General features: G+C 34.3%; 2 protein-coding genes across 3 annotated transcripts; one reads left to right on the forward strand and one right to left on the reverse strand.

Annotated features, from left to right (window-relative positions):
* Positions 1-365: 365 nt before the first annotated feature.
* Positions 366-12,017, reverse strand: LOC110689994 (vacuolar fusion protein CCZ1 homolog B-like). Of its 2 annotated transcripts, XM_021866813.1 has the most exons (10): positions 11,522-12,017; positions 10,434-10,527; positions 9,469-9,652; positions 9,345-9,383; positions 9,129-9,238; positions 4,627-4,722; positions 4,064-4,513; positions 3,458-3,613; positions 2,971-3,200; positions 366-616 (listed from the first exon to the last, which is right to left on the reverse strand). In XM_021866813.1, exons 1-10 carry the CDS (start codon positions 11,704-11,706, stop codon positions 592-594), a joined length of 1,569 nt encoding a protein of 522 aa, XP_021722505.1. In that variant the 5' UTR covers positions 11,707-12,017; the 3' UTR covers positions 366-591. The 2 variants fall into 2 exon arrangements, with proteins under 2 accessions (XP_021722505.1, XP_021722506.1); XM_021866814.1 differs by lacking the exon at positions 9,345-9,383 and having other exon boundaries at positions 11,522-12,016.
* Positions 12,018-26,867: 14,850 nt separating this feature from the next.
* On the forward strand, positions 26,868-27,517 carry LOC110690065 (protein FAR1-RELATED SEQUENCE 5-like). Its single transcript, XM_021866889.1, has 2 exons — positions 26,868-27,410; positions 27,506-27,517. The coding sequence occupies exons 1-2, from the start codon at positions 26,868-26,870 to the stop codon at positions 27,515-27,517; spliced, it is 555 nt and encodes a 184-aa protein (XP_021722581.1).
* The last annotated feature ends 422 nt before the right edge of the window (positions 27,518-27,939 follow it).

Below are 27,939 nucleotides of genomic sequence, written 5' to 3' on the forward strand. Positions count from 1 at the left end.
ATTTTTTTTATCTTTATTTATTCTATCACTAAATTAAATCACCATAAAAGAAAAATAACGAAAAGGATAAAATTCTTCCTTTAAACCCACCAAAATCGTTGTTTCTAAAAACTTAATGGCTTAAATTAATGGGCAGTTCCCACATCAATATGCTACATTAAGAAACCGCAATTTTCTTTGGTAATTCCTGATTGCGATTAGTATGTGTTTAGTGTTTAGGACTTGCTGAGCCGAACTCGTACTCTTTTACGTTTGTTGCAGGCCTTGCAGCTGTGCCAAGAACGATGGTGTTCAAAAATGATGAGGATGGAAATAAACAACTTTTCGGCCTTAATGTACCAATTTATTAAAAAAAAACACCCATATATGCACAATTATAACAGCAATAATATTGATCCAACAATGTGAATAGATAACATCAAATACAGAAGTGGACATTTTAAAATAAACTAGACACTATTTGGACATTTATCCACCTATATTCAACAAAAATGTACAAAATAAGGTGCCATGATTCTAAGCAAAAGTCTAAAGAATGATACAAGCTTCTTCTCCGCCTCATTTTGCATTTAGCTTCCATGAATATGAACTCTATGAGAAAATTCCATTGCAATACCTACAATTTCAAGTGAAGAACATGAATAATTGAACATTATAGCAATGCATCATTACAAGTCCCATTAGTGTAACATGAAAGTGCAAATATGGGACTTGAAAATGAGGAACTTTATCTAAAGTATTTAGTTCTGCTGTTAGTCAAATTTAAAGAAGCCCTCGGACACTACAATGAACTATCACCATGACCAATGAATGGCCAACAAAAGTAAGCAGCCAACGCTAATGAACCACTGAGAAGGCTACGCAAGACAGCCAAAACAGGGATGACTAGCTGAGGGTATAATACTTAATGATTCGTGAAAGACAAAATATATCCACTCCAACCTTGCCTAACTTGTACCAAAAATAAGTTAAATATCCAAAAAAGAATGAGAATATGTTCCAAGTAGCAGAGAGAAAAACAAACTAAAAACCAAGGTAGGCCGAGAAGGGAGTGACAGCCTGATAACGCAACCATTGAAACAAGTTTGAGAATCATAACATACAAAAAATACCAGTCTCCATGGGTTAAAAAATTTCACCTGATCATTTCAATTGTTTTAGCCGCCCTCTCACAGAAAATTTCTATATTATGAGCCATACTAAACCAGCAAGACATACAGGTTTCTTGCCTACTTTAGGATGCATTGGAAGGACACTTTAATACAAAATGGTGAAGCACTACTCATCGAGTCTATGTGATGTAGATTCTTCTTTTCACCTCAAGTATCTGTGCCCCACCATGGGTATTCGCACTAGAATCATATTCACATCTGACATAATAACTGGAGTCCAAGTAACATACTAACGATGCTAGGATAGTTTATATTATTAAGTAATGCATATGAAACTAAAACCAAAATGCATCCTTGAACTCTATCATCCAGTAAGATCATCAACATAAAATTAAGCTTACTTGCCTACCATTTAGTTCCTTCAATGAATTGTTATGCGCTAAGTGATTGAAAAAATGTGCGACTTGATTAATCACATCCGATGGTCTAAATATTTATGTAATTCAAAGTAAGGTGGCCGAATGCTAATACCCTGCTTTTGAAAATAGTAAGACACGAAGCTAAATCTTAAATAAAAAGGAAAATTGTCAAGAATAATACGACCTTTCGCTTATCTTCCAAAAATAAAACGACCTTTTGATTATCCCAAAATAATATGACCTTTGATGGGCATCCGCTCAAAATAGAATGAAAAATTGGTAATTGTTTTAATGGGTCAACCATAACACATGGCACATTTTGATTGGTTAGGATGTACTCCCTCCGTCCCTTAAAGAACGACCCTTTTAGGCTGATTTTGCAGGTATTAAGAAAGTTAAATAAAAAGAACTAAAATTGTATTGGAAATATAACTTTACATGGGGTTTATAAAAAAATAGAGAGTAATACATGAAAAAACAAAATTGATATGGGGAAGCTAATTTTGCACAAATATTGTTGTAAATTGGTAGGTATTTTAATGCAAATGGGTCAATCATTTTGGGACTAAAATTAGGTTAAAAGGGTTGAACTTTTGGGGATTGAGGGAGTAATATTTAAAATTTAAAATTTCCTTTTTAACAAAATGGATTTTAACTTTATTTTTTCAATAAAAAATAAATCTTCCCCCATCAACCCCTCCCTTTCTCCATCAACTGTCATACACCTTCCCCTCCCCCTAGGCCCCTACCTACTCATAACTTATCAGTCGTCACTCCTCACCCAAATACTAGCACTTCCCTCGTAATCACCCCCTTCCTTTTCTTAGTTTTTTTTTCCCCCTTAAACAGTGGTTGAAGGATTTCAAGCGTAAGGGGGTGGTTTTGTTGGTGAATCTGTTTTGGGGTTTTCGAGGGTGGCATTAGGAGGCTTAATGGTGGGTAGTTTTGTTTGACGGAGGGGGAGGCAGCTTGTGGGTGTTTGTGGGATGTCGTTTGTGTGGTGATGAATGAAGGATGTTTGACAGTGATGTCGTGGCTGGGGGCAAGAAAGTTGTGCGTAAAATGGTGCGCTTGGTGGTGCTGTTGGACAGTGCTCCTGCAGGAATTTATAGAGGGAGAAGATGAAAAGGGGAAAGGTGGAATCAGTTTTTTAATAGTAGTAAAAAAAAAAATTAAAATTATTTTTTTAAGAATTTAATTGTTAAAATTAATTTAAATGCTAATTTTTTATATAAAAAAAACTCTACCCAATCAATATATGACACGTGTCCTAGTTAACTAATTGAACAGGTTACTACCCGGTCATGTTCTATTTTGAGCAAATGCCCATCAAAGGTTATATTATTCTGGGATAATCAAAAGCTCATTTTATTTTTGGGAGATGGGCGAAAGGTCATATTATTCTTGACAGTTTTTCCAAATAATAATTAAAAAATTACCTGTTGCTGAACTTTTCAATGGCATCTGATGCATAAAGAAGTGTTTCGTTGGCTTTCTCCAAAACCACATAGAGCTCTTTTCCTCTCAATATCCGAGCAACAACCCATGAGTTATTTTTGGCCCTGATGCACACTTCCAGGTCTTTATCATGATTTACATCATCATCTTTAGTTCTACTCTTTTCCATGTCAACCTCTTCCCTCAGCTTGCACATTGCAACCAAAGATTCCTGGAAATACCAGATAGAATTAAACGAAACAGTATGATTAAAATCAAAACTAACCTCATATATAACGCTATGCATAATGGACAGATGCTATGAATTCCACTGTTACTCATATTGTAAGCTTTGATTGGGGTGTTATAATATATTTTTTATTTATTGGGTGGGGGGAGGGGGGAGGTAACTTAAGACAAAGTAAAAGTTATGGGTAAAAAATACTCAATTTAAGTGAATGTAGCAAATTTGTTAGCATCAGAAGCTACCTTTGCTAAGGTTGCAGCTTTTGCTGCAGGAGAAGCCCTGGACACGCATCTATCACCATCCACTAACAGATACCGATAACCACTGACATGGTACGCATTCTCACCTCCCCAACCTTTTGCAAGTTTTTCTTCAACTTTCAAGATCTTTAATGATGCCTATCAGATTACATAAAATAAACAACATTAAACACAAAGAATTTCGACAATATCAGCATAAGGATGACCTTTAAACAAAATTTTTTTTAAAGAAGGACAAGTCAAAAGCACTAGATTTAAAATTTTATAAGATTACCAAGCTAAATAGGACCAGAAGGAACAAAATTATAGGGGATTAAATAAAAAAAAAATAACTTAGGAGTAGATCTACATATATGTATGGAAAATTGCATTAATGAACAAAGACACAAACAAAGACACAGTAAATAAATTAATACCAAACAAAAATAAAGAACTATAATAATAAGCAAAGTAGCAAACTACCGAAACATATGGAAAAAGTCACTGATTGCATAATGCAGTATAAATGCTAGCATTTTTTTTTTTTTGGCAACTGACAAAAGATATACTCATATTCTTTTAAAATACGGAGCAGAAATAGATACTAACATTCTCCAAAAGCTGCTGCTTCAGCACAGGTATCTCTCTTTCTGCATTATTAATAGAGGTGACAGGAATCAGAAGAATAATGGTGACATTTTTGTGCTGATGTGCACAAAGATACATTCTCTCTTTCGTTTGCTGAAGCAAAACAGTGAGGAATGAAGCATTCATATCTGATCCCCATTGGTTAGTTACAAGAAAACCATCCTTCCCTTTTGACCACTTGCCCTGCTGCAAAGGCCTTGCAATGAGATATCTACTTTCTCCACTAGGGGAGGTATCTCGTGATCCTTGAACTCGTTCTGTAAAAGTGGATGAAGTTGGAAGGATGGATCCTGCTGTAAGATGAGCAGCAGTATTTCCTTTGCGTAAATAGGACCATGAGCTACCACTGGCAGATAAAGCACGAGGAGTCATCCTTAAAACAGCATAAGTATATAAGTTGACAGTGTCATCCTGGAAAATCACGTTAGATATTAGCATTCTAAATATATTTGGCGTGCTGTGATGTACCCAACAAAACTTTTACTGAAAATGATAAAACTAAACAAATTGGAGTCAGAAAATACCGGACAAACAGAAGTTGACACCAACAGATCATGGAACAAGACAAGGGAATGGCACCCTGCACTTCCAGCACATGATTCAAGCACTCGTACTAGTGACTGCAAATTGCCCATTTCATTTAGGTAAGAGTAGGTAGTTACATCAAAAGGGGAGATTTAAAAAACAAAAGAAAAAGGGAACAATAACCTATTGTTCAAATTTATTTCGCATTTATTGGCAGAAGCATGCATATTTGATGATATAAATAAACAAGCCAATACTCCAGCATCAAAAACGATATTTAATACCCACAACAAACAAACCAAATATGAACGAATTGATAGTTACTCCCTCCAGCCACATAATCTTCTTGTGCTCCTTCTAAGAATGTCTACAAAAAATCTTCTAGTTACTTAAAATTATTATTATACCCTCTCAATCCATGTGATGTGGACCTCTCCATTCTCTCTCTCTCTGGAACTCTATTCATACTCTACATTCTACATTATGCGGATTCTCTTACCCACTACCTATTATTTACTTTTTATTTTCCCATCATATACTAAAAAATCAACCAACCCTACTAAATCCTAAATATGTGTGTCCAAATCTAACAGGAAGATAATTTGAAGACAGGAGTACAAAAAAATAATCCCCAAGTCTTGAAACCTGCATATACAGTAATAATTGTGAAGAAGTTGACACCCAAAACCAGAAAGTGTATGTAGTTCCCACATGGAACAACCAAATTAGTAAGGTGATCAGTATTGAACAAAATTATAGAAGACTATCTATAGCATCTCATACCTCATTTAAAAAGGGAAATCAAAAAACACTTTCGATGCACGCCATTATTACATCAGTCTGCATCAGTGTTACCGGAAACATGGTATGGACCCCTGATTTTGAACCAAATTTGATAGACTAATTGATAATACAACCCAATTAGGTAAACCCTGCGACCAGGTTCAACAAGCCTATGACCTGCATTGATGAAGATTTTTATTTATGATTCATTTCCATTCCTAGGTGTACTCAATTTGTTACGCGTACCAATTAGTGTTCTCGTTCCCGTATTCAAATCATATCATACCGCAAACCATGTAGCATTGGTCATTTGGTCTGCATACTTGCTTTTACCATATGTACATAACACTTTGCATAACCTGCATCGTTGAAATATTTTTAATCACAATTGTTCCTTGCATACCCAAATTGCTACGGGTACCATTTAGTGTTCTCAATCCCGTACCACGAATCCTATCATACTGCATAGCCACATACCATGTAGTAATGGTCATTTGGTCTGCATACTTGCTTTAGCACAACACTTTGCATGCAAGTAAAACCTGCACCACTTGTCAACGAAGCCAAAGGGTTTGCTACTTTAAGCTTAGAATTATAGCATTCCAAAACTATTGCAAGGGTTCAATGTCCTTTCTACTTTTTTTAAGAAATAATAGACCAATCAAGAATTTTACAATGTATGGCCCAACATGGACATCCTTTATACTTGCAGGTTGCAGATCTACCTATTTGACCCCATCTTTTTTCATTGGCTGCAAGAAGTTTCTGAAAATCTTCTGAAACTCAAGGACAGTAGGCCCATTTCTCTTGAAAGTTAAAAGTCATAGTTCCAGGTCAAATTAAGAAATTTCAAGAACTCAACTAAGTAACAAGGCATGTAGCATCAATACAGACAACAGAGATAAACGAGAAAGCTGATGAAAAACAGAAAATCAAAATAAAAAAACATATCGATGATTAATATCTATCAATTCTTATTTATAATTTCTCAAACAATAAGTCTGTGAATTTTTCCTTTTTTTAACAATCATTGCAGAAATTAAACCGCTAAAAAATATTTGAGGGTTAAAGGCCAAAGCTTTAGAATTAGACAAGTAAAAAGTAAATAAAAAAATAATTGATGAATTACCCATTACATAACAACAGGCAAAGAGGCCAAGAGGGTAGTGAAAGAGTCAAAGACAATAAGAGGTGTACTAATTACGTACAAGCTGTGTTGCATTCAAGTGTGAAATTTTTATCCATTTATTCAGTAATCAGTATTCCCACGGGAGGTGAGAAAGATAGAGCCTCAAAAAAAAATGTCGGATTCACTACTCAACCGTAATCTCAATGTTTGATGAATACTTGGAAGTTTGGAATGAATAAGTTATCAATTTCTTTTATGGGTAAACAGTTAAATTTAGTACCAGGGGACACAAATACACCCAATTACCATCCCCAAGAAGTAATGGGATCAACATACACTTTGGGACGTCCTGGGGAAGTATTTTCAACGTAATTGTCCCTTCCCCGTCTACAGTACAGGATACACTCTATAACAGGCGTACTCATGCTTCATAGGTAACAAGTGCCATTGGTCATAAACTTACATGCCCTGAGTACTTTACAGATTACAAGGCCATTCTATAGCCATTGACAATAATTTACATGCCTTGACTGCTTTAAAGATTACAAGGCCACTCCATAGGTAACAAGTGCCATTGATCATATATAAACATGCCCTGACTGCTTTATAGATTACAAGGCCACCTCATCCAGTGTGTAATTTCATGTACATATAGCATAAGTTATCGATGGTTCGGTTGAGCAGAATCAACCGATCATAACATACTGCAACCTCAGTCCCACAGGTGAGCGCAGCAAGCAAATGCTCAAACGAGGATCAGTCACAGCATCATACCATCTGATAGCACTGATGCCTCAAGCAAGGGGCCAACAAGGGAAAGGCGTAGGGTAAAATTAATGCACCCATAAACCTACCAATCAAACAGTCTGTACGCTAAAGCATAGAATAAAAATTGCAAATAACTGACTAGCTAGTAGCTACTAAACAGAGAATAAGTCAAAGCTAGGTCTCTATGATAATAATTTTGTCCATTGTAATCAACACACCTAAGATTTGACAAGCTGGTCATCTTTCAAGCTAGACCAAAATGCATGGAAAGAAGTTCCCGGTATAACATATAATCCTCAAAAAAATTTGGAGAAGAGTTTCCCAGCATTTGGAACTATTAGAGAAAGGAACAGCCAAAAAACATTTAGAACCTTGGGCACAAGAAACATGTCCTACATAACTTTTCAGGAGAACCCTTAATAAAAAAATAGAATTTGAAAGATATATCCAGAGGATCCTAATAGCAACAACAACAACAATCAAAGCCTTAATCCCAGAAATGGGATCGGCTACAACCAGGGTATACTTCCTCTTTGGTAGAAGAACTAGATAATCTTTAGCTTCATAGAAAAGAAATTGTTAGTGCTTACAGGCATGATTATCCCAGTTCCTGCACGGTAAAATACTAATTGATGATGATACGAAAGATATACAAAAGGATTTAATATATTCATGGTTGAACACATCAAAGTTAGGGCAGACAGGATTACAATTAGAGCTTTTGAATGATGAGGGAAAGCTTTAATGACCCCTATTGTTGACTTAACAATAGAGACCACAGGGAGAGCAGAAACTGTTCCTAAGCTGAAAAGATGGAAGAGACAGATCAGAGGCTCCACAGAGAGCAAGGGGCGTTGGCAGACTTTACGGATTGGATGGGTATAGGAGGTTTTTTATGACAGAAAGAAAGAAAGACAACAAGAAGTGTCGTTCAAGTGTCAGTTCAGATAAGAGATTGGTAATCAATGGCTCGGGTTCTTACAACTTTAGAAGAACCTTAGTGAACAACTGCACATGAGGCCACCTACTACAACCCCAAAATACCTATTCCTTCAATCGGGGTTGCATACAGTCCTAACCATCACTTGTATCCGCCACACTGGTCCACATTACATATGTTCATTCTTACCTTCACCTTAACCGATCAAAGTTCCTCATCTATCAATCTCTCATCTACTATTAACCCGTTTTGCCATCTGTATTCCAAATGAATGTTAGCCCCCATTTATTTTTTAGGTAAAAAGATAAAACTAAGCACTACTGATGGAATCAATAGAAAAAGTGAGGGAGACCAGCCATTGCAGACATCCTCTCACTCGTTGAACATCCTATTACAGTATTACACAAACACTATACATTTTATGATACATGCAAACATTTACAAAAGATTGAAGTAGGCAACTAAGGCAAGTAGCACTATATGGCCAGTTTTTCACAAAAATCATTATAGCAGTATTTCTAGAACTAGAAGTAAAGATTGGGCTTCTTTTAAGACTTCTTTAATCAGGTTTAATTAATTTTAGGATTACAATGATATAAGAGAATTGATTTGTCACTGCCTAGGTCCTAGAAAATAACAGGTGAGCTTTTCCTGCCAGATGATGCAGTACACATCACCTGTCACTGATTCTGGACCAATTTCTGATCCTAAGGCTGAGACAGATGATAACTCAGAATAAGATAAGCTACATTTAAAATACATCACCACCAATGAACAAAATAATTTAATTACATCAATCTAGGACGCATCAGATGAAGCAATAACTAACAAAGAGTTAGGAATCTCTTCAACTATAAAAAATAAATAACCCAATTACATACCTGAATTTCTATTGCAGCCTCACGTCCTACAGTCAACATCTGCACAGTTCCTCTTTCTTGTAAAGAATCATGGAAGGATGGTAGTTGGAGTTTCTTTCCAGCAAGGAAATCTGCCTCAAAGAGAAAATTTTAAGTGAGGCACGAGGGAAGCAACTTCAGCACTATGCCACAATGGCACAAATCCAATGAAGAATGACACAGGAACTTCAGCATTACCCCAGCAGCAGAAATCCAAAGCATACCGTTTTTGACATGCTGACAATTAGTAACTTAAAATAAATTTTTACAACTTAAGACAGTAGAAAGACAATCTCAATTTTATAAAAGAATCAGGCCTTACCAAACAGATAATCAGTGATAAAGGAGAATAAATGTGAGCGGATAAGTGCTCCAGTAGATTCCTTGTCAAGCATTGCTCTTATGGATCCATTGAACATTACAAACAGAGAATGCACTTCTTTAAGCATTCCCCTTAGGGCCTCGATACGCCATATACCTTCCAACTCCTTATTCTTTTCCACTACCTAGAACAGACAAAACCACAGAATAAATACAGTGGATACTGAACACACATAGTATATGAAGCTGTTGGATATTCAAATCTCCATTCGGTTGGCCTCATCGTGGGATGAATGCATTGTCCTTTCTCCTAATGCCCCAATGAAACCCATATATGATCGTAAAGTTATGTATTTATAATATGCTAGAGTAAAATGGCAGTAATGTCAGCTTTTCCTTTATTTTTAATCTACAAGTCTACCATATGGTAATATAATAAGCATGTATAATAAATTAATTTGATAAAACACATTTCCACTATTAGAAAGAAATATTCAAAAAATTTGTAACATTACACCAAGGGGTGGAGAAAAAAATGAAAAAAGGCACCAAGTGAAATCATATATATTCTCAATTGTGGAAAGATGGGACAAATTGACTATAAACCATGATAGAGGGAGTGTTTTCCTCTCTTACTCATATCCCTTTCCCCAATATCTCCAACAATCTAACTACAATCTGTCATCACCGGCATCTCCAACAATCAAAATACAATCTACAGGGTACAAGCTCTGAACCCAGTTCAGATATATTTGCATTCAACTTAAGTAGTTAAGCATTATTATCAGTACACAACAATTAAGATTATAACAAACAACAAATCAAGTCTTAGCTCTTAGCCTACCACAAGCTTCTAGAGATAGATTCCTCATCACCCAAGCAGAAACAAAGGCCCACCTCACAATAATAAAAGTCATACAAGTTAACTGGAAGGGATATTTATTAGTAAAAGCACAATATACATACCATCACCATCCAAACGTCAGGCTCTGCTTCATAGAAAACATGGGAATGCCTCTCAGCCTCAATGACTTCACAAGCAGCATCTGGAGAGAAGATTCTACAGAAAAGATAAAAATTTTGCTACTGGTGAGCAGAAAACTCTACACATACGATCAGATCATACTAAAAAATTAACACTCATCACATCAAGTTAGCATGTACATGCATTCGACTGCACTAACTTCATACACACAATCTCAAAAAGAATGTAAAAAAAAAAAACAAAACTCTTGAACAAATCAGTGGAGACATCAACAAACACAAACTCCATTTCCATTTTACTCCAAAAGTTAAAAAAATAAATAAATAAATAAACATCAAACCTCAAACAACTTTAACAATCAGCCTATACCCATTAACAAACTCAAATTATCTGTAGAAATGAACACCCTTCTAAACTATACACAATGTGGTCTACTTTGCAATTCCCACAATTATTTGTAGAAAAGAACACCCTTCTAAACTATACACAGGATTGCCTACTTCGCGATCTCCCCAGTTATTTGTAGAAAAGAATACCCCTATAATTATACAGAGTATTGCTTACTTTGCGATCTCCCCAGTTATTTGTAGAAAAAGAAAACTTCTCTAAATTATACACGGTATTGCCTACTTCGCGGTCTCCCCAGTTATTTGTAAAAAATAATACCCCTATAATTATACAGAGTATTGCTTACTTTGCGATCTCCCCAGTTATTTGTAGAAAAAGAAAACTTCTCTAAATTATACACGGTATTGCCTACTTAGCAATTCCCCTTTTATTTGTAGAAAAAAGAATACCCCTCTAAAAATCAGTATTGCCTACTTCGCAATCTTCCATTTATTTGTAAAAAAGAATACCCCTATAAATTATACTAGCACAGTATTGCCTACTTTGCAATTTCGAAAAGAATAACCTCTAAATTATACACAGCAATTTCCCCAGTAATTACAATCGTAATTACAATCATAACACACAAGGTAACAATCATCAAATACAATACACATGTCAATTCCGCAAACCAAAGCAAATTAGGTTGAAGCAAACAAGAAATGCAAGAGCATTAACTAACCTTGTGAAGGTGATCAAACCTTCACTAAGCCCAATCACAGAGAGTTGATCAGTCAATGGCAATTCGGAGGGATAGAAATACAGAATTTTTTCAACCTCTTCACCTTCTCGCTGTCCCCTTCGCAGGTCAAACACACACAATTTCACGGCGTCAGCTGAGATCGTCGCAGTTGAGTAAAGCCCCATTCTTCGAAATCACTCTTGCCCCAAAAATTATGCAAAATTCAGTAAATTAAACCATGAAAAGTTAGGGTTTTAGCGGTGTTGAATCTACTCCAACAAGGGAGGAAGATTATTAGATTAAGATTGATTCACAATCATGCCAATAAGAAATGAGAAATTTTTGCATGAAAGTTTATGATTTCAAAAGAAAAAAGAAATTTTGGCGATCTATGTTGCAATTATGGTTTATCGATCATGTCGCAAATACACTGCTACAAGCGAAACACCTACTTCACATTTAGTGGTTCTCACTTAACAGATTCCGTTAAGTGGTAGCAATATCTATAAATTTGAGATTTGGGTAATATATATATATATATATATATATATATATATATATATATATATATATATACTCCCTTCGTTTCTTATTTCTTGCAACAAATGGGGGTTGCACGGTACCCAAGTCAAAAGTTTTTAAGCATAATTGTTAAAAAGTAAGGGCATGTAAATAATGTATTAAGGAGAGAGGGTGAATAATTAATTAAACAACTAAAAGTCCAGCACCACCACCGATGAACGAGGATGCCACCCAGAACCACCAGCAACGAAAAGCTACCACCTAAAACCACCAACAAAACCACCTAGAAACCACCCAGAACCACCTGAAATCACCCAACAAAACCACTTCTACCCGAAAACCACCTAGATTTAGAACCCACGCCACCCACAACCACCATCCAGACCCACCACACCAAACCCACGAAACCACCAAAACCCCTCTTCCACCCCTGCGAAACCACCAACACCATCGACACTACCAGATTTTGACCCACCGACACCACCAACACCACCGAAAACAACCAGTTCTAAGACCCACGAAACTACCAAACCCACGCCACCAACCCCATGATCCTCCTCCACCCCTGCGAAACCACAAAAACCACCTTTGCCACCGAAACCACAAAAACCTACCGACGACCCACTAGAACCACCCGCGACACCACCAAAAGCACCGACGAACCACCAAACTCACCAACACCAGATCTGAAGCCCACTTAAAGGGTAGTTTGGAATCTATTTATATTATACTAAAAGACAAGCGCCTCAATGTGAGGATGACAAATGTCACTCTCTCATTGGCTTATCTTATGTATAAAATAAATTTATATAATTACTGTTTACATATTTAAGCATAGTTATTTTTGTTAAACTTCAAACAATAAAAGCAAGTTTCTATACATGCATAAGATTTTCATGATTTCCTAACATAAATATTGATTTAATTTTTTATAATAAATATATACTTTCCAATAATACAAATAATCCATAAAATCTTTCAAATCTTTATTTATAGTTAAGTTAAAGAATAATAACTAATTTGAAGCAATATGATTAAAGTGGCATAATTAAGGAAACAAATATTTCGTATTTTGAAAGGCTAATATTGTTTTTTTTTATGAAAATTAAATAAAATCGATAATATTTAGTTTGACGTCAATTATGAAATCAATACAAACATTTAAAAAAAAGCAGATGTACAATAAAATATTGTGCACCTATTATAAAAGCTACCCTGTAATGAATGAAAGTTATTTATGCTTTATTGATAAAAGTTACCCAAAATATCAGATGTACAATAAAATATTGTGCACCTATTATAAAAGTTATCCTGTAATGAATGAAAGTTATTTATGCTTTATTGATAAAGGTTACCCAAAATAATGTAAAAGTTTTTGATACAAAAGTTTTTAGTGTAAAAATTACTTTTATCGTTTGTTGTACTCCTTGACAAATACTGAATGTTGAGCCGAAATGTTGTCTTGGAAAAAAATACATAATCTTGAACATAAATTTAATTTTAATCGGCCTTCCAATGTCTTTTACAATGTCTTTTACAATGACCTTTTGTTTTTCTTGCATAAAAAAAAAAAAAAAAAAAAAAAAAAAAAAAAAAAAAAACTGAACCAATAACCAATCTAAACAAGAGGAATAAAAGTTAAATTGAATTAGACATTTGACGGAAAAGGGATAGATATAAAATATATTATAACTATTACTCAGGTTTTAAATTGTAATATTCGTATTAACAATGCAATTACTTATGAATTTTTTTTAGAAAAACTAACATTTTGAAATAAAAATCGTGCATTGCTCATGTACTATACTAGATATACAACAATCATGTGCAATAATTTATGTTGTTTTATACATAATAATACTTTTAACTATAATAGTATGTGTATATAATATAATATTTTTTATAATATAAAAAAGTATACGTATATAATATAATATTTTATAACACGTGTCCTCCATACCAAGTGTAGTTCCAATCACCACTACACCAATTGGTTGTTGGTGTAGTGGTGATTGAGACTACACTTGGTAGGGAGGACCAGTGTGCTCCCTTGCAACAACAATCGGAAGGGAGTGGAACCTAATAACCTAGAACTGATCCTCAAATCTAGATTAGCTCAAAGGGTAGTGAACCGGATAGAACACCCAAAACTCAATGCATATATGACAGAAATTAACTTATCCTTTATCTATCTTATACAAAACTCCAAAGTCTATTTTTTTTTCAAAATATGATAATAACATTTGTAAATTTTTGTTAATATGAAAGATATAAACCTATCAAAATGTATATATAGTTAAATTGTTTAATAACTTATATCGAATGCGTAGTTTTATTAAAATTATTTGCATGTAATCATTAAATGTGTTGGATGTTGTGTAGCTATGCAATGTCCAAAACTTTAGTTGAGCGACTTTGATTTAGTGATTGTACGGTAAAAACATATTGACTTCGATCTTGAAATCTAATAGTCTAATAAATTCTAAATAGAAAAATTAAAACAAAAGGAAATGAAAATAGTAAATGGCTTTAAATATTGAAATAAACATAACCTTTTAAATCAATTTAGCGAATTCAAAAGACAATTTTAAGGCATTTAAAATTAAATGGGGGAAAATATATGTAAAAAGAATATTTTTAGATATATAAATGTTCATGCACTATTATAAGAGTTTTGTTAACCTTTTTATAATTAAGGTAGGGATAAATCTTAGTAATATATACTCCGTATATTTTATTTATATAAAATTATCAGTATCCATACCTATATACGAAGTATTTGTGTCGTATACTATATTTAATCAGCTGTTGGTTATATATATGACTATTATATAATATATAGTTTTTGGCACAATGCTTAACTTAGGAAAATATATGTTCTGGTAGGTCAAATATAAGGTTATTATTGTGTCTATAGATTTAATGAGTGTGACGGGTAAATAAAACACGTATATATTAGATTGATTGTAGTTACTGATGCGGATGGTATGATAAGAAAATTTTAGTTTTTATTCAACGGGAGATATAAATAAATTAGTCCACTTCTTATATAGCTATGTGGAGTATTATTCAATTATTTTTCAATTTATAAAATAACATTATAAAAAATTAAAAGAAATTCAAATAACATAAAATACTATTCAAATAACGTTCCTTTATTTTTTTTATTGACCATTAGTACAAGTCCTTTAATAGTAAATGAATTACCTTTGTTTTTTTTTTATTTTTCCTACGGGTTTAATAATTTGATTAAATTTATAATCCGTGCATCGCACGGGCACTATACTAGTTTGATTATGAGAGATGAAGATGATAAAATGATAGATGAAGGAGGAGAGAGAGAGATAATGGGTTTGATTATTTTAGATAATCAATTTACTGTACAGTAAAGTTATAATGGAATATAATTATATGTAGCATTATGTGTTAAAAAATTTTAAGTAAGGGTATATTGGTCATTTTGACAGAAAAAAGTTTCTAAATAAGGAAAAAAATAAGTTTGTTGCAAGAAATGTGAACCACCTCAAAATGGCAAATCTTGCAAGAAATAAGAAACGGAGGAGTATATATATATATATATATATATATATATATATATATATATATATATATATATATATATATATATATATATATATATATATATATATATATATATATATATATATATTGGAAGGCTCATGTAAAAACCCTCCTCTATATAAGAACCAATCTTATATAAGAACCCATCTGAACCATAGAATTGGTGTAAATCTGACCGCCCAAAATGAATATGGTAGTAATGTCATTTTAGTAATTTTAGGGGAAACTTATCCCAACCCTCCCTCTTCATTCAACGCATAATCTTTCTCTCTCTACTCCTCTAGAGTCTAGCCTTGATACAGTTTTCTCTCTCCCCTTTCTCTCACAATTTTGGCAGCAAATTCGTTTAAGAAATTAGGGTTTACTTTCAGAAATTAAGGTTTGTTATTCTATTCTTATGATTACTATTCTTTCTTTTATTGAATTTATGTGTTCGATTGTGTTGATTTATATTATTTCTTTCATTTTTTTTGCGATTTTCTGTGAAATTTTTATTCGATTTTGATTTTTTTTCCTGATTTTATATGCGATTTTTGTTCGATTTCCTTTGCGATTTTTGTTTAATTTCCTTTGCGATTTTTGTTCCTTTTTTCCGATTTCTATTCATTTTTTTAGTTTCTTAGTTCCATCATTTATCTGTTCGAAAATTGCAATTCATCAGTTCGGTTTTTTTTTTTTTTATATAATTTTTGTTCGATTTAATTAGATCGATTTTGCTTAATTGTGGTTTCATAGTTGTCGGGATTAGTTTGGTTTTGTGTTTGGGCAGCAATAAAATTAAGCTAGGAATGAGTATCGTATAAACGCTTCCATGGAGTTTCATTTCCACTCAATTTTGTCTTTATAGGCAGCCATAAAATTAAGCTAGGAATGGGCAACAATTTACTCTTTTAATGTTTATTCTTTGATTGATATTTGGGTTCACTCCACATCATTCAGCTTAGTAACAAATTTAATGATAATGGTTGCTTTTAAGCAGACCTTGTGTTGTGTAAAATTGTAAAATGGGTGGAATCAATTGTGATTTTTGGTTAATATGGACTGATTTTCAAGTAGTGCAGGAACCTTTATTGAGGTGTTTCTAATGACTTTGATTATTACAGGTAACCTATATAATGAAGCTGAGTGAAGATCAGTTGTTGCAATTGCTTTCTGTCTTTTGAATACTGGCCAATCTTTCAGATATAATATCATCAAACTTTGAAGCAATAGCTCACTCGTATTTCTTGATATACGTATGTTTGTACTCATTGACATAGAATCACTATTATCATATCCACTTGGAACTTATTACTTTGTTTTTGCTATGATGGATATGAACATTATACTTCAAGAGAGTAGTGCACATGGAAATAGGTTAGTTTGATTAGGTAAAGAATTCAAGTGGTGCTATAATAATTAGTGATTAGGTTCCATGCAACTTGGGATTCAGATGAATATAATTTTAAATAAGTGTTATTATTCAATTGTGTCGATGAGTTAGTTTAGTGTAGTGTAAGTATAGGTTGAGTTCAAATGTTATATACATTAGCCTACTAGCTCAATGGGTAGAGCATTGTGCAAAAGCACAAAAGATGTGGGTTCGAATCCCACGTAGGTTCATTTGTAGAACATAAAGAAACATTTAGAGCGTAGGAAAAATAATTAGAACATAAGAAAAAAATTTAGAATATCTGCTTATAATTTAGAACATAAGGAATAAGTTTGAAGATAAGTAGAAAAATTTTAGAACATGAGCAAAAATTTTTTTGAACATAAGACGAAAAAAAATTTAGAAGTAGAAAAATTTTAGAACATGAGCAAAAAAAATTTAGAACATAAGTAGAAAATTTTTAGAACATAGACTAAAAGTTAGATTATAAGCAGAAAAAATATTGAACATAGGGAATAATTTAGAACATAAGTAGAAAATTCTAGAACATGCAAAAATTTAGAACATAAGATAAAAAAAATAATAAATAAATAAATAAAAATTTAGAACATAGGGAATAATTATGAACATAAGTAGAAAAATTTTACAACATGAACAAAAAAAATTTTGAACATAAGATGAAAAAAATTTAGAACATAAGTAGAAAATTTTTACATAAAGGATTCAAAATATAGGATTAAACTTAGAACATATATAGAGTGTAAAGTTTTCACATAAAGAAGTATATTCCTAAGTTCTAAATCTATGTTCAAAGCCTATGTTCTAAAATTATAGGCTATAATGTGAAATAATTAGGTTTATTTTTGAAGATTTTTTTTTTAATTATTTATAAAGATAGCCCATGTAGGATTCGAACCTACATCCTCTATACATTTGCATAGTGCTCTACCATTTGAGCTAATAGGTTTTAGTTGTTTGTTATTGATCACCACCCCTTCCATAGGGAAGAAAACAATCACATGTAGAAACTCAAATGTCCCCATTACTACTATAACACATAACACTCGAATACCCAACAAATGGTCATAGATTAGTAAATTAATCAACACATCAACTACATTAAAAAAAAAATAATAAAAAAAAAAAAAAATAATAAAAAAAAAATAATAATAAAAAAAAAAACTCAATCTATGTTTTAAATGTTTATGTCTATGTTCTAAATTTTTTTTCATATGTTCTAAACATTTTCTAGTTAGGTTCAAAATTTGTTTTCTTGTGTGCTAATGTTCTAAGTTTCTTTTCAATGTTCAAAAACTTTTTCTTATGTTCTATTTTTTAAGCCTATGTTCTAAATTTTTTGTTTCTATGTTTTAATTTTTTTTCAATAATTTAAATATTTTCCTATGTTCTAACTTTTTTTTACAATATTCTAAATTTTTATTCCCATATGTTCTAAAATTTATAAGTCCATGTTCTAAATTTTTTTCTATGTTCTAACTTCTGACATAAAACACTACTTCACAGCCTATGGCACAAATATAATAGGGCATAGAAGTTACAAACAACTAAGAAAAGTACATATTGCTTCTAGCTATACTAGGTTCATGAAACCCAACATTTTACAAAGTAGAACAATATAAGTACAACAAAATGGTATAACAAAGATACAAAGTCGATTTTAAAAATAAACAAAGATAAGTACAACAAAATGGTATAACAATTCTAGCTAATGAGCAACATATTATATTATTATGGGCTTCTTTTAAAAATATATAAATCAATAATGGAAAATATGTAAAAGAAGCACATCCACCTCATTACCATTTTTTGTCATTTAAAAATATATAAAAGTACTTGTTGCATGCTTAATCCATACCCCTCACTCACAGCCACCCCAATTCAGCCTTCCCCCTGCTGCTCCCTCACGCAAAATCCTCTACCTCTGCCAACATCACTAACCTTCTTATTCCTCTGCCACCAATCACAGCCAACAACCACTACCAAATTCACACCACCATAGCAGCTGCAAAACAATGAACAATAGTACCCACACAACAATGACACCAACAACCAACTCACCTCGCAATCACCTGCAAATAGTACCACCAACAGCGCTGCATAAGCAACTAGCCTCCTTTCACGTCCACCAGCTGCCCCTGCGGTGACCTACACCATCCCAAATTGTCGACATCCACCATTTTGATCCACAAACAACACCACGAATTGCAGCAATTGACTCACATGCTAGAAAATCATACAAAGAAAACCGCTACCTTCTAGAAGTCATATTGTAGACACCCATTTGTGTCTCCCCAAAACCAAACCCAGTGATGAATACCTTTCACGTCGAATCATAATCGAATGAAGTGAAAGTGTGGAAAGTTTAGTGTTGCGGATAGTTTTAATTTCTTTTCTCTTCTCTCTGTTTTTGAAAACTTATTTTAAGAAAACAGCCAGCGTTGGCGCTGGTTCTATTTTTTGTGCGCTAGACTCTGTTTTGATATTTTATCTTTTTGGCTGATTTTCTCTATAAATAACGTCGTAAAAACTCCGTTTTGATTCACCTTCATCCCCTGTGAACGGTTGGATTTGTACCTTCATCCCCGAACCCTTATTTGGTTCAAGACCTTATGGAGTTGACGATCTCTTCGATCGTTAAGGGGTGTAACCTTCACCCCGTGAACGGTTTACAAGTACCTAAAACTTGTTGGCGACTCTTTTGCTCTATCTTCTTCCCTTTTGGACGCCACCGTACTTTAGTGTATGATCACAGTGGGGTTCAAGCTAGGGGTTAACGCTTGAAATTATTCCCTACAGTTTTTGGCGACTCCGCTGGGGAGGATTTCTATTTTAATTCCTGAATTTGTTTCGGCAATGATTTAGAATGAGTGGATGAGACTCGAAACGTTCTAAGCATTTCATGTGCGTAATTTTGATTAACATTATTGTCATATGCATAAAAAAAGATCTCATTGGAAAGACCATCCGTAATGAGTTAAAAACATAGGATTTTACACGTAGGAAATTTGAGAAATATCTTTCACAACTAGGACCGAAATAACACCGCGCGAAACTGGAAAATTTTATCGAGCACAGAAAGCTGCTGAGGCATGTAGGAATTAGCGCCAGGGGCCAGAGCATTGGCGCCAGAATTTTAACTGTAGCGCCAGACGCCAGCATTGGCGCCAGGCGCTACAGCTAAAACCTGGCGCCAGTCTCTGTTTACTGGCGCCAAATTCTTCCAATACCGAGCCAAAAATATGCGTTCTAATTTCGACCAGTTTTTCGTATTGTTTGCTCGATCCTACTTCTTGATTGAATTTTTTCTCACTTTTCTGAAACCCATATGTGTTCTACATATGGAAATAACCCTCTGGGAATTCATGCTCCATCTACCTGATTGAACGCTCTGAGCAACAAAGGGTACATCCGAGAATGTTGAATTCACCAAACTATGGAAGCGAGTTTTTTCTAAAACTCGTGGTGTCCCATCCACTCGCGCCAACCCTTCACGGTTAGGCTTCCGTGCAGTGCATTCGGACAATTAACCATGGACCCTTTATTGACTAAACCATATCCCGAACTTTAGAGAACTAGAGCCATGGTTAGGTTGCAAACTCATTGCATCATATTGTGCCTACTTGACTAATTGTGCATTATTTGTTGTGCATATATTCTATGTTTTCTTAACCGTTTGTTTGACTTGTGTTGAGATTAAATAAAATAATGACTTAAAGAACTTTGCCTAATTAATTAATTTGAGTCAATAAAGTTTAATATTTTTATCAGAATTGACCTAGTACGACTTTAGGCATACCCCTGTTGATTAATAACACCGAAAACAGTCCCAGATTGAAGCTCCAGCATTGGCGCCAAAGTCTGAACTGTAGCGCCACTCTGTGGAGTGTGGCGCCTGGAGACATCTCTGTCGTTTGGCGCTACACTACACAGTGCGACGCCAGTCCAGTCGTTTTGCCGACAGTTCGAATTATTGATCGAGTCATCACCTAGTGTATAGTTGACTAGTTTGCTAATTAATTCGGTTAAATTTCGTTGTCAATAACACCTTGTCGAGTCATTAATTGAGTCTAGAAACTAAGTCACATAGTCTAGCCACATGATCATGGCACGAGTCTTAACATGTCACCTACACTCACTAGTCTTAGCACACACTTCGAGTATATGTCACCATGACCATGTCTTAGGTTCATGCATGAGTCGGTCTTTTCCGTCATTTGAGTTGGGGGTACATTCTATTCCAAATTTCCATATCCCTCCATCTACATCATTTTTTCTTCGCATTCTATTCCAATCTTTCTTCACTTCCTCCATCCATTGCACGTTGAATAAAGTTTGCGTCAAATAATTAACAATGAATATCCCCAAATTCCTTTTCCACAGTACTTGGTCGAGGAAAGAAGGGCGATTAATCAAGGACAACCTCTTTATTCAAGTTTCACTTTTTAATAAACCAATTCGTCAAAAGAGGAAGGCTAAAAAGATAATGACAAGTCAAGAAGAGGTCAATGAACTTAGGAATCAATTGAATGACGTGACAGAGGTGTTAAAGGCTTTAACTCTCAAAATTGATGACCCTGTGAAGCAACAACAAATGAACCTCATGCAAGAAAGCTTGAGCAAGCTATCTAATGACTATAAATTTCAGGGCATGAGTTCACAAGGGGTCTCGCTGGACAAGGAACTTCTTCCGCATAAGTTCAACGCCACTAACATCCCAAAATTCAAGGCAACAGAGAACCCTTACTTTCATCTAAGAGCTTTTGAAACTATAATGAGCATTAAGGGTATCGATAAGAAGGTTTTCCCCTCTTTGTTCCCACTATCTCTCGAAACCGTTTGTCAACAATGGTTCTTTTATCTCGAGAAAGAAAAAACCTCTTCTTGGGAGTCGGTAACAAGCGCTTTCATAGATAGACATAAGTGAAACATCCAAGACGAAACAGACTGTAGAGAACTCGAGATGTTAAAACAAAAGGAAAACGAAGGGTTCACGTCTTTCTTCAATAAATGGAGGGAAACTTCCGCTAATATGGTCAAGGCTCCTACCGAAAAAGAATCTGTGAGGATGTTTATCAAGAATCTCCAAGGGAAGTATTCAAGGCACTTAAAGTACTAACATAATTTAAATACTTTCAAGGCTGTCTATAATATAGGCATTGACATTGAAGATGACCTTCTGAAAGATAATGGTGCGAGAGGAAAGAAGAACGACCATCCTTCTTCTTCCTCTCCCATTAATGAGGTACATGCCACGAACGCCTCTAAACCACGAATCCAAAGATAAAAAAGGGTGGTCACTCTACTTGGTATGAGTTATGAAACAACTTTCGAGAAGTTACACCACAAAGGACTAGTCATGCCCATAGGGCCTATCAAAGATCCGGTTCCAGAAGCCAGGCCACCCAAGTGGGACCCTAATAAGCACTGCAAATATCACCAAGGAAAGGGTCACGACACTGAGGAGTGTTGGAAACTCAAAGAAGCTATTCAAGATCTGATCGGTAACAATGAAACTTCTGAGATTCTAGCCATCGAATATGACCAAGCATCCTTCGACCCATCACTTCTTATCACACCTGTAGGAGAGCCCATAATCGAGACAACTTATATAACCTCTCTCGATAAGGTGGCCATGATTGGGGAGGATGAAAGTATTTTCTTAGATAATACCAGGGAAGACCCGTTAAGTCTAAAAGAGGACGTTCGAAAATTGCAAGATGTCATTGCCATGCTCTTGAATGTGGTAGAAAGATTAGCAAATTGGGTAATGGCCATCGAACAAAATTCTTGCCAAGGGTTTAATGAAGAACTCAATGCTCCTAAGCCACGGGCAAAACGGACCATTGAAGAATACACACCAATAGGAATGACTTACAATGAAGCTTTTGACTGTCTTCACGATCAAGGTCAAGATCCTCCACCTGAAAAACGTTTTCCCAATTGGGATCCAAATTCCTATTGTCAATACCATAGAAGTCGCGGTCACACTATCGAAAAGTGTCTCGCCCTCAAGGATCGTGTTCAAGACTCCATTGATTCAAATCTCCTTCATGTTCCTCCGCGCGACAAGAAGGCCAAGATTGGTAACGATAGTAACAGTGGCTGTAAAGGGAAGAAGAACGACTATCCTTCTTCTTCCGAAAACACCTACTCTAGTAATAGTGTTGGTACTTTCGACCTTAGTGAGATCCTAGCCATGGGTAATCGAAAGCAACCGAAAAGGGAATTTACCCCTATTGGAATTAGCTACGATATGATGATGCTTTCGATCGACTCCATGCCAAGGGAATCATTACTCCTATTGGACCTCTTCAAGACTCCCCGCCTGGGAAGAGAGTGCCTAGTTGGAATCCAAATGAACACTGCAAGTACCATTAAGGTAGGGGTCATGCTACTGAGAGCTGTTAGAAGCTGAAGGAGGCTATCCAACATTTGATTGATAATAACAAGATTCCCATACCTCCAGTTAACAAGAAGAGCGAGTGATGATAAAGGAAACAACAAAAGACAAGAGGCGAGCTTTAACGACAAGATTTCGTGAACTTTTTTTTTATATTTCTTTTTTATTTACCCTTTCCTCAATAAGTCTAGCATAGGCACCCTTTTTATTCTCCTTAGATCTATTTTTGCATAGTAACACTTATAATACCCAATCTCAACCCCTGTCACTCTTTTTGCCCTTTTCATAAACTCAGAAATTTTCCAACTTGGTGTATCCCTCCACTCATCTAAGAACCTTTCAGCCAAGTATTGAGATGTGACTTTGTTATTTTGATGTTGCCTACCAAAGATGTGCTCTAAGTTGAGCCTCTTCAACTGAAAAGTTTCTTCCCCCTTCACCTTAGCCCCAAATATTTTGAACCTACACACACTTTGTTCTGGACAAGCACACCCCTGCACAAATCTGTATTTTTTCCACTCACATGCACATCTGTTCTTACAATAAACCATCACCCTCTTTAAACCATTATGCAAAAAATAATAGTTGTACTGATTCTCAACAGCATGGTACCTAATTGCTTTCCTGAATACATAAACTGAGGGGAACTTTTGACCTAAAGATAGCTTGATTTTGTCCTTGAAGTCAACAAATGGGTTAAATACAGGGTAGTGAATGCCCTGCTCATCATTAGAACCTTCCAAGCTCCTAACTTCATCTTCCGAGTCATTCAAATCATCTTCACTCCCAACTAAGATGTTCTCCCCATCCTCTACAGCTTCATCTCCTTGAGTCAGTTGTGGTACTGGTACACTAATCTCACCTGAACTTCTCACTAATGCACCCCCCAAACTCCTACTCACCAACTCATCTAACCCCTTCTCAATATTATTAGAAAATAAATCATCATGACTGTCATCATCATAGTCTCCTTCACTTAAGACAACATCTGAATCATCCTCATCAATTTCATCATTTGAAGCAACTCCATCTGTACTTTGCACAATAGCCATTTCCCTCCATTTTTTGGATCTACAGGAAGTTTTGGATCTGATTCTTTTGTTTGGTATGGAATCAGTGTTTTTTTGGAAAGGGTAAGGCCAAAAGTAGAAGAAGTAGGCAGTTTGGCTGAGTTTTGTTACTTATCTAGCTCAGATCTAGGGTTTTGAAGGATGTTTGGCGGACCCCCCACAAGTGTTGAGTCATTGTTGTGCATGAGATTCTCATGTGCAGCAGTTTCCACCTCACCCTGCATACCCATGTCACCCACAACCTCATCCAAATCAGATTCAAGCCCCAACCCATCCATATTAGTTTCGAGCCCCACCTCCACAACATTATCAGGTTTATTTGTATGGGTAACATATAAATTATACCACCCATCAGACTCAGAGGATTCCAAAAACTCAGGGATATCAACATCATTTTTAATCTCCTTCCTTCCATTGTATAATGTACACCCTCTCCTCCTAAACCACAACCGACCTACACTATCATACTTAAGCTTATTTTTAATCCAATATGCAAATTCGAAATAGCAAACTTCATCAACATTGGGATACAGACCAACACCATAGTAATTTTCCCCTTTTTCATAAGTAGTTTTCTTACTCTTTTTCTTAGTCACAAACACACCCCCCTAATACAATCTGATGTTAATTGGCCCTTCCATTAACTTATACCAAGGAAAGAATATATTATCTCTACCGTTAAACCTGTAGCAAAGATTGCTAATATTAAATTAATTTCAATTAAGCCTTTCAAATTATATACAAAATAACCCACTAAACATGATATTATACAAAAATGAACACAAACTCCAACATGATTTAATAATATTGCAACACACACCCCAAAATGAATACCCAGTACAAAAACAAGCACCAACCTTTGACCAACTTCAATTACAGATAAAAAATTCAATGGCAGAGAAAATCGTACCTGGGTTTTTGGATTATGTACCATATGGTCCCCTCACCACCTCCACGTTTGCGTTTACCAGAACCTTTAACCATTAGATTAGAAGAAGAAAGGAAATTTTGTCAGTAATTGAAGACGATGAACAGTGTCAATTTCGTACTTGAAAAAGAAATTACAGTGAGAAAAATTACCAAATTAAGTTACTTGAGGGAACTAATTGAATGCGCTGGTGAATTCGCCATTAATTTTCATCAGAGCTCTGCACATCAAGTCAAATCAGGTTGGTTGACGGAGTCGTATTGAAGGAGATGGAGTAATTAGGGCACAGTGATTTTTCAAAAATTTCATGGGAAGCAATTTGGGGAAAATTTGGGAAAGAAAGCTTAATTAAGTATCACGTGAGTAGCACATGACAAAGTCAACGCCGGAGTAAACGAGTCAAACTACAAAATCCGGCAACAGGTAGTAAATTACAACATTTTTCAAATTTTAGGTAGTAAATTACAACATTTTTTTATAATAGGTAGTTTCTCGCAAAATCTTGACTATAATAGGTAGTTTTTCACAAAATTTCCTTATCTAATTCCCGAATAAAAGATGCTAATAATTAACTAAATTAATAATTTTTAATACAAGTTTAACCCCTGACTAAAGTATATTTAAGCTTGACAAAAATATATTAATACCTGATATATAAATATAATTCCTCACTAAAACATAGTAATGTTCTAATTCAATTTCTGATTAAATATTGTAATGTCTGACAAAAATTGTTCAATACCTGACATAAAATATATAATTCCTGATTGAAACATACTAATTCGTGTTATTGCTTAAAATTAATTCCTGATAGTTTAACAATAATTCATGTTATATAATATCTAATTTCTGACTGAATTCCTTTAATTCCTTGCAAAATATCTGAATTGATATATTTGTTGAGTTAAGTATTCTAATTTCCGACTTAAATTTTATAATTTCTTACACCAAAAATATTTTAAATCCTGACTTTTGTATAATTTATATTTACTTTTGCTGCAGATTATTACAAATATGACAAGGATGAAAACATAAGTAGATGTTTAGCAGGATATACAGTATCAGACTACAATGATGAATATTTTTTATACAAAGCTCATTCAAGATATGTTGGTATCAGTGTCAGAAAATCAACAAAGAGAAGAGATAATAATGATTTACTGTATGAGTTTTATTTTAGATGTTCTAAGGAAGGACAGACAAAGGGTAAAATGAAGATTGCAGGTGAACAAGATTCAGTAGAAATACCCATATTGGGTAAAACTGATGAAAGAAAGAGAAAAGAAAGGGAAGTAAATGAAACAAGAACTAGATGTAAAGCTCATATTCGTTTTAAGAAAAATGCAGGAGGTAGATTTGCTGTTCTTACACATGAGTTGGAACATAATCATGAACTAGTATTAACAGTTTAACGACATCATCTAAGATCAGAAAGGCAAATATCAGCTCTAATGGGTGAACTAATTGAGAGCATGATTGAGAGTGGTATGAAACCAATGGATGCTTATAATTATATAAACAATGAAGCTGGAGGAGAAGAATGTGTTGGTCATACTAAGAGAGATCACCTTAACTATGTATCAAGGGTGAAAATGAGTATGGTTGAAGGTGGAGACATGCAGAATGTATTAGACACCCTTCAAGAAAGAGCGGATCAAGATCCTTCATTCTATAGACTGAAATTTGGAGAAGAGAATAATGTTGTGAGCTATTTTTGGCGTGACTCTCAAATGCTTGAAGATTTTAAAGCTTATGGTGATGTTTTAATCTTCGATATAACATACAGAACAAACAAATATGGGTTGATATGTGCTCCATTTGTTGGTATAAACAATCATTGGAGAACAACAATGTTTGGATGTGCATTCATAACTGATGAAAAGACTGAAACATTTGTTTGGCTGCTTTCAATCTTCAAAAAGTCAATGTGTGGAATTGAACCAAAATCAATCTTCACTGATCAAGATCTTGCACTGTGCAACGCCATACCAGAGGTAAGCAGTTTTAGCTTCATAATATTTGTATTTTTTACTGTAATATATTATTTGTATTCTATAACTTAACACATTCTAAGTAATTTTTAATGTAGCTTAATTCCTGACTAAAAAAATATAATTCCTTTGAAAAATAATGCAATAACTGACTAAAATATTAATAACAGATTCAATTTTTTTTAATTCCTAAATTCAAACTATTTAATCATGATGTAAGAAATCTTAATCCTGATGTTTAAGTTTTAAATCCTGACAAAAGTAATATAATACCTGAATGAAACTATCTTATTCTCATTTAAAAATGTATTTAATAGTATAAGTAATTATATTCCTGACAAATATTCTTTAAATCCTGATAAATATAAACTACTCCTGCCCTACATAATCTAATACCTGAAAAAAAATTTATGCCTGACTTAAATCAACCAATGCCTAAGATGAAAGAAATTATATCTGACTAATAATATCTAATTCCTGTCTAAGTTAAACTTATTTATGAGTTAAAAATATTAATTCCGAAACACTAATT

Source organism: Chenopodium quinoa, unplaced genomic scaffold, assembly GCF_001683475.1.
Source record: "Chenopodium quinoa cultivar QQ74 unplaced genomic scaffold, ASM168347v1, whole genome shotgun sequence".
Taxonomy (NCBI): domain Eukaryota; kingdom Viridiplantae; phylum Streptophyta; class Magnoliopsida; order Caryophyllales; family Amaranthaceae; genus Chenopodium; species Chenopodium quinoa.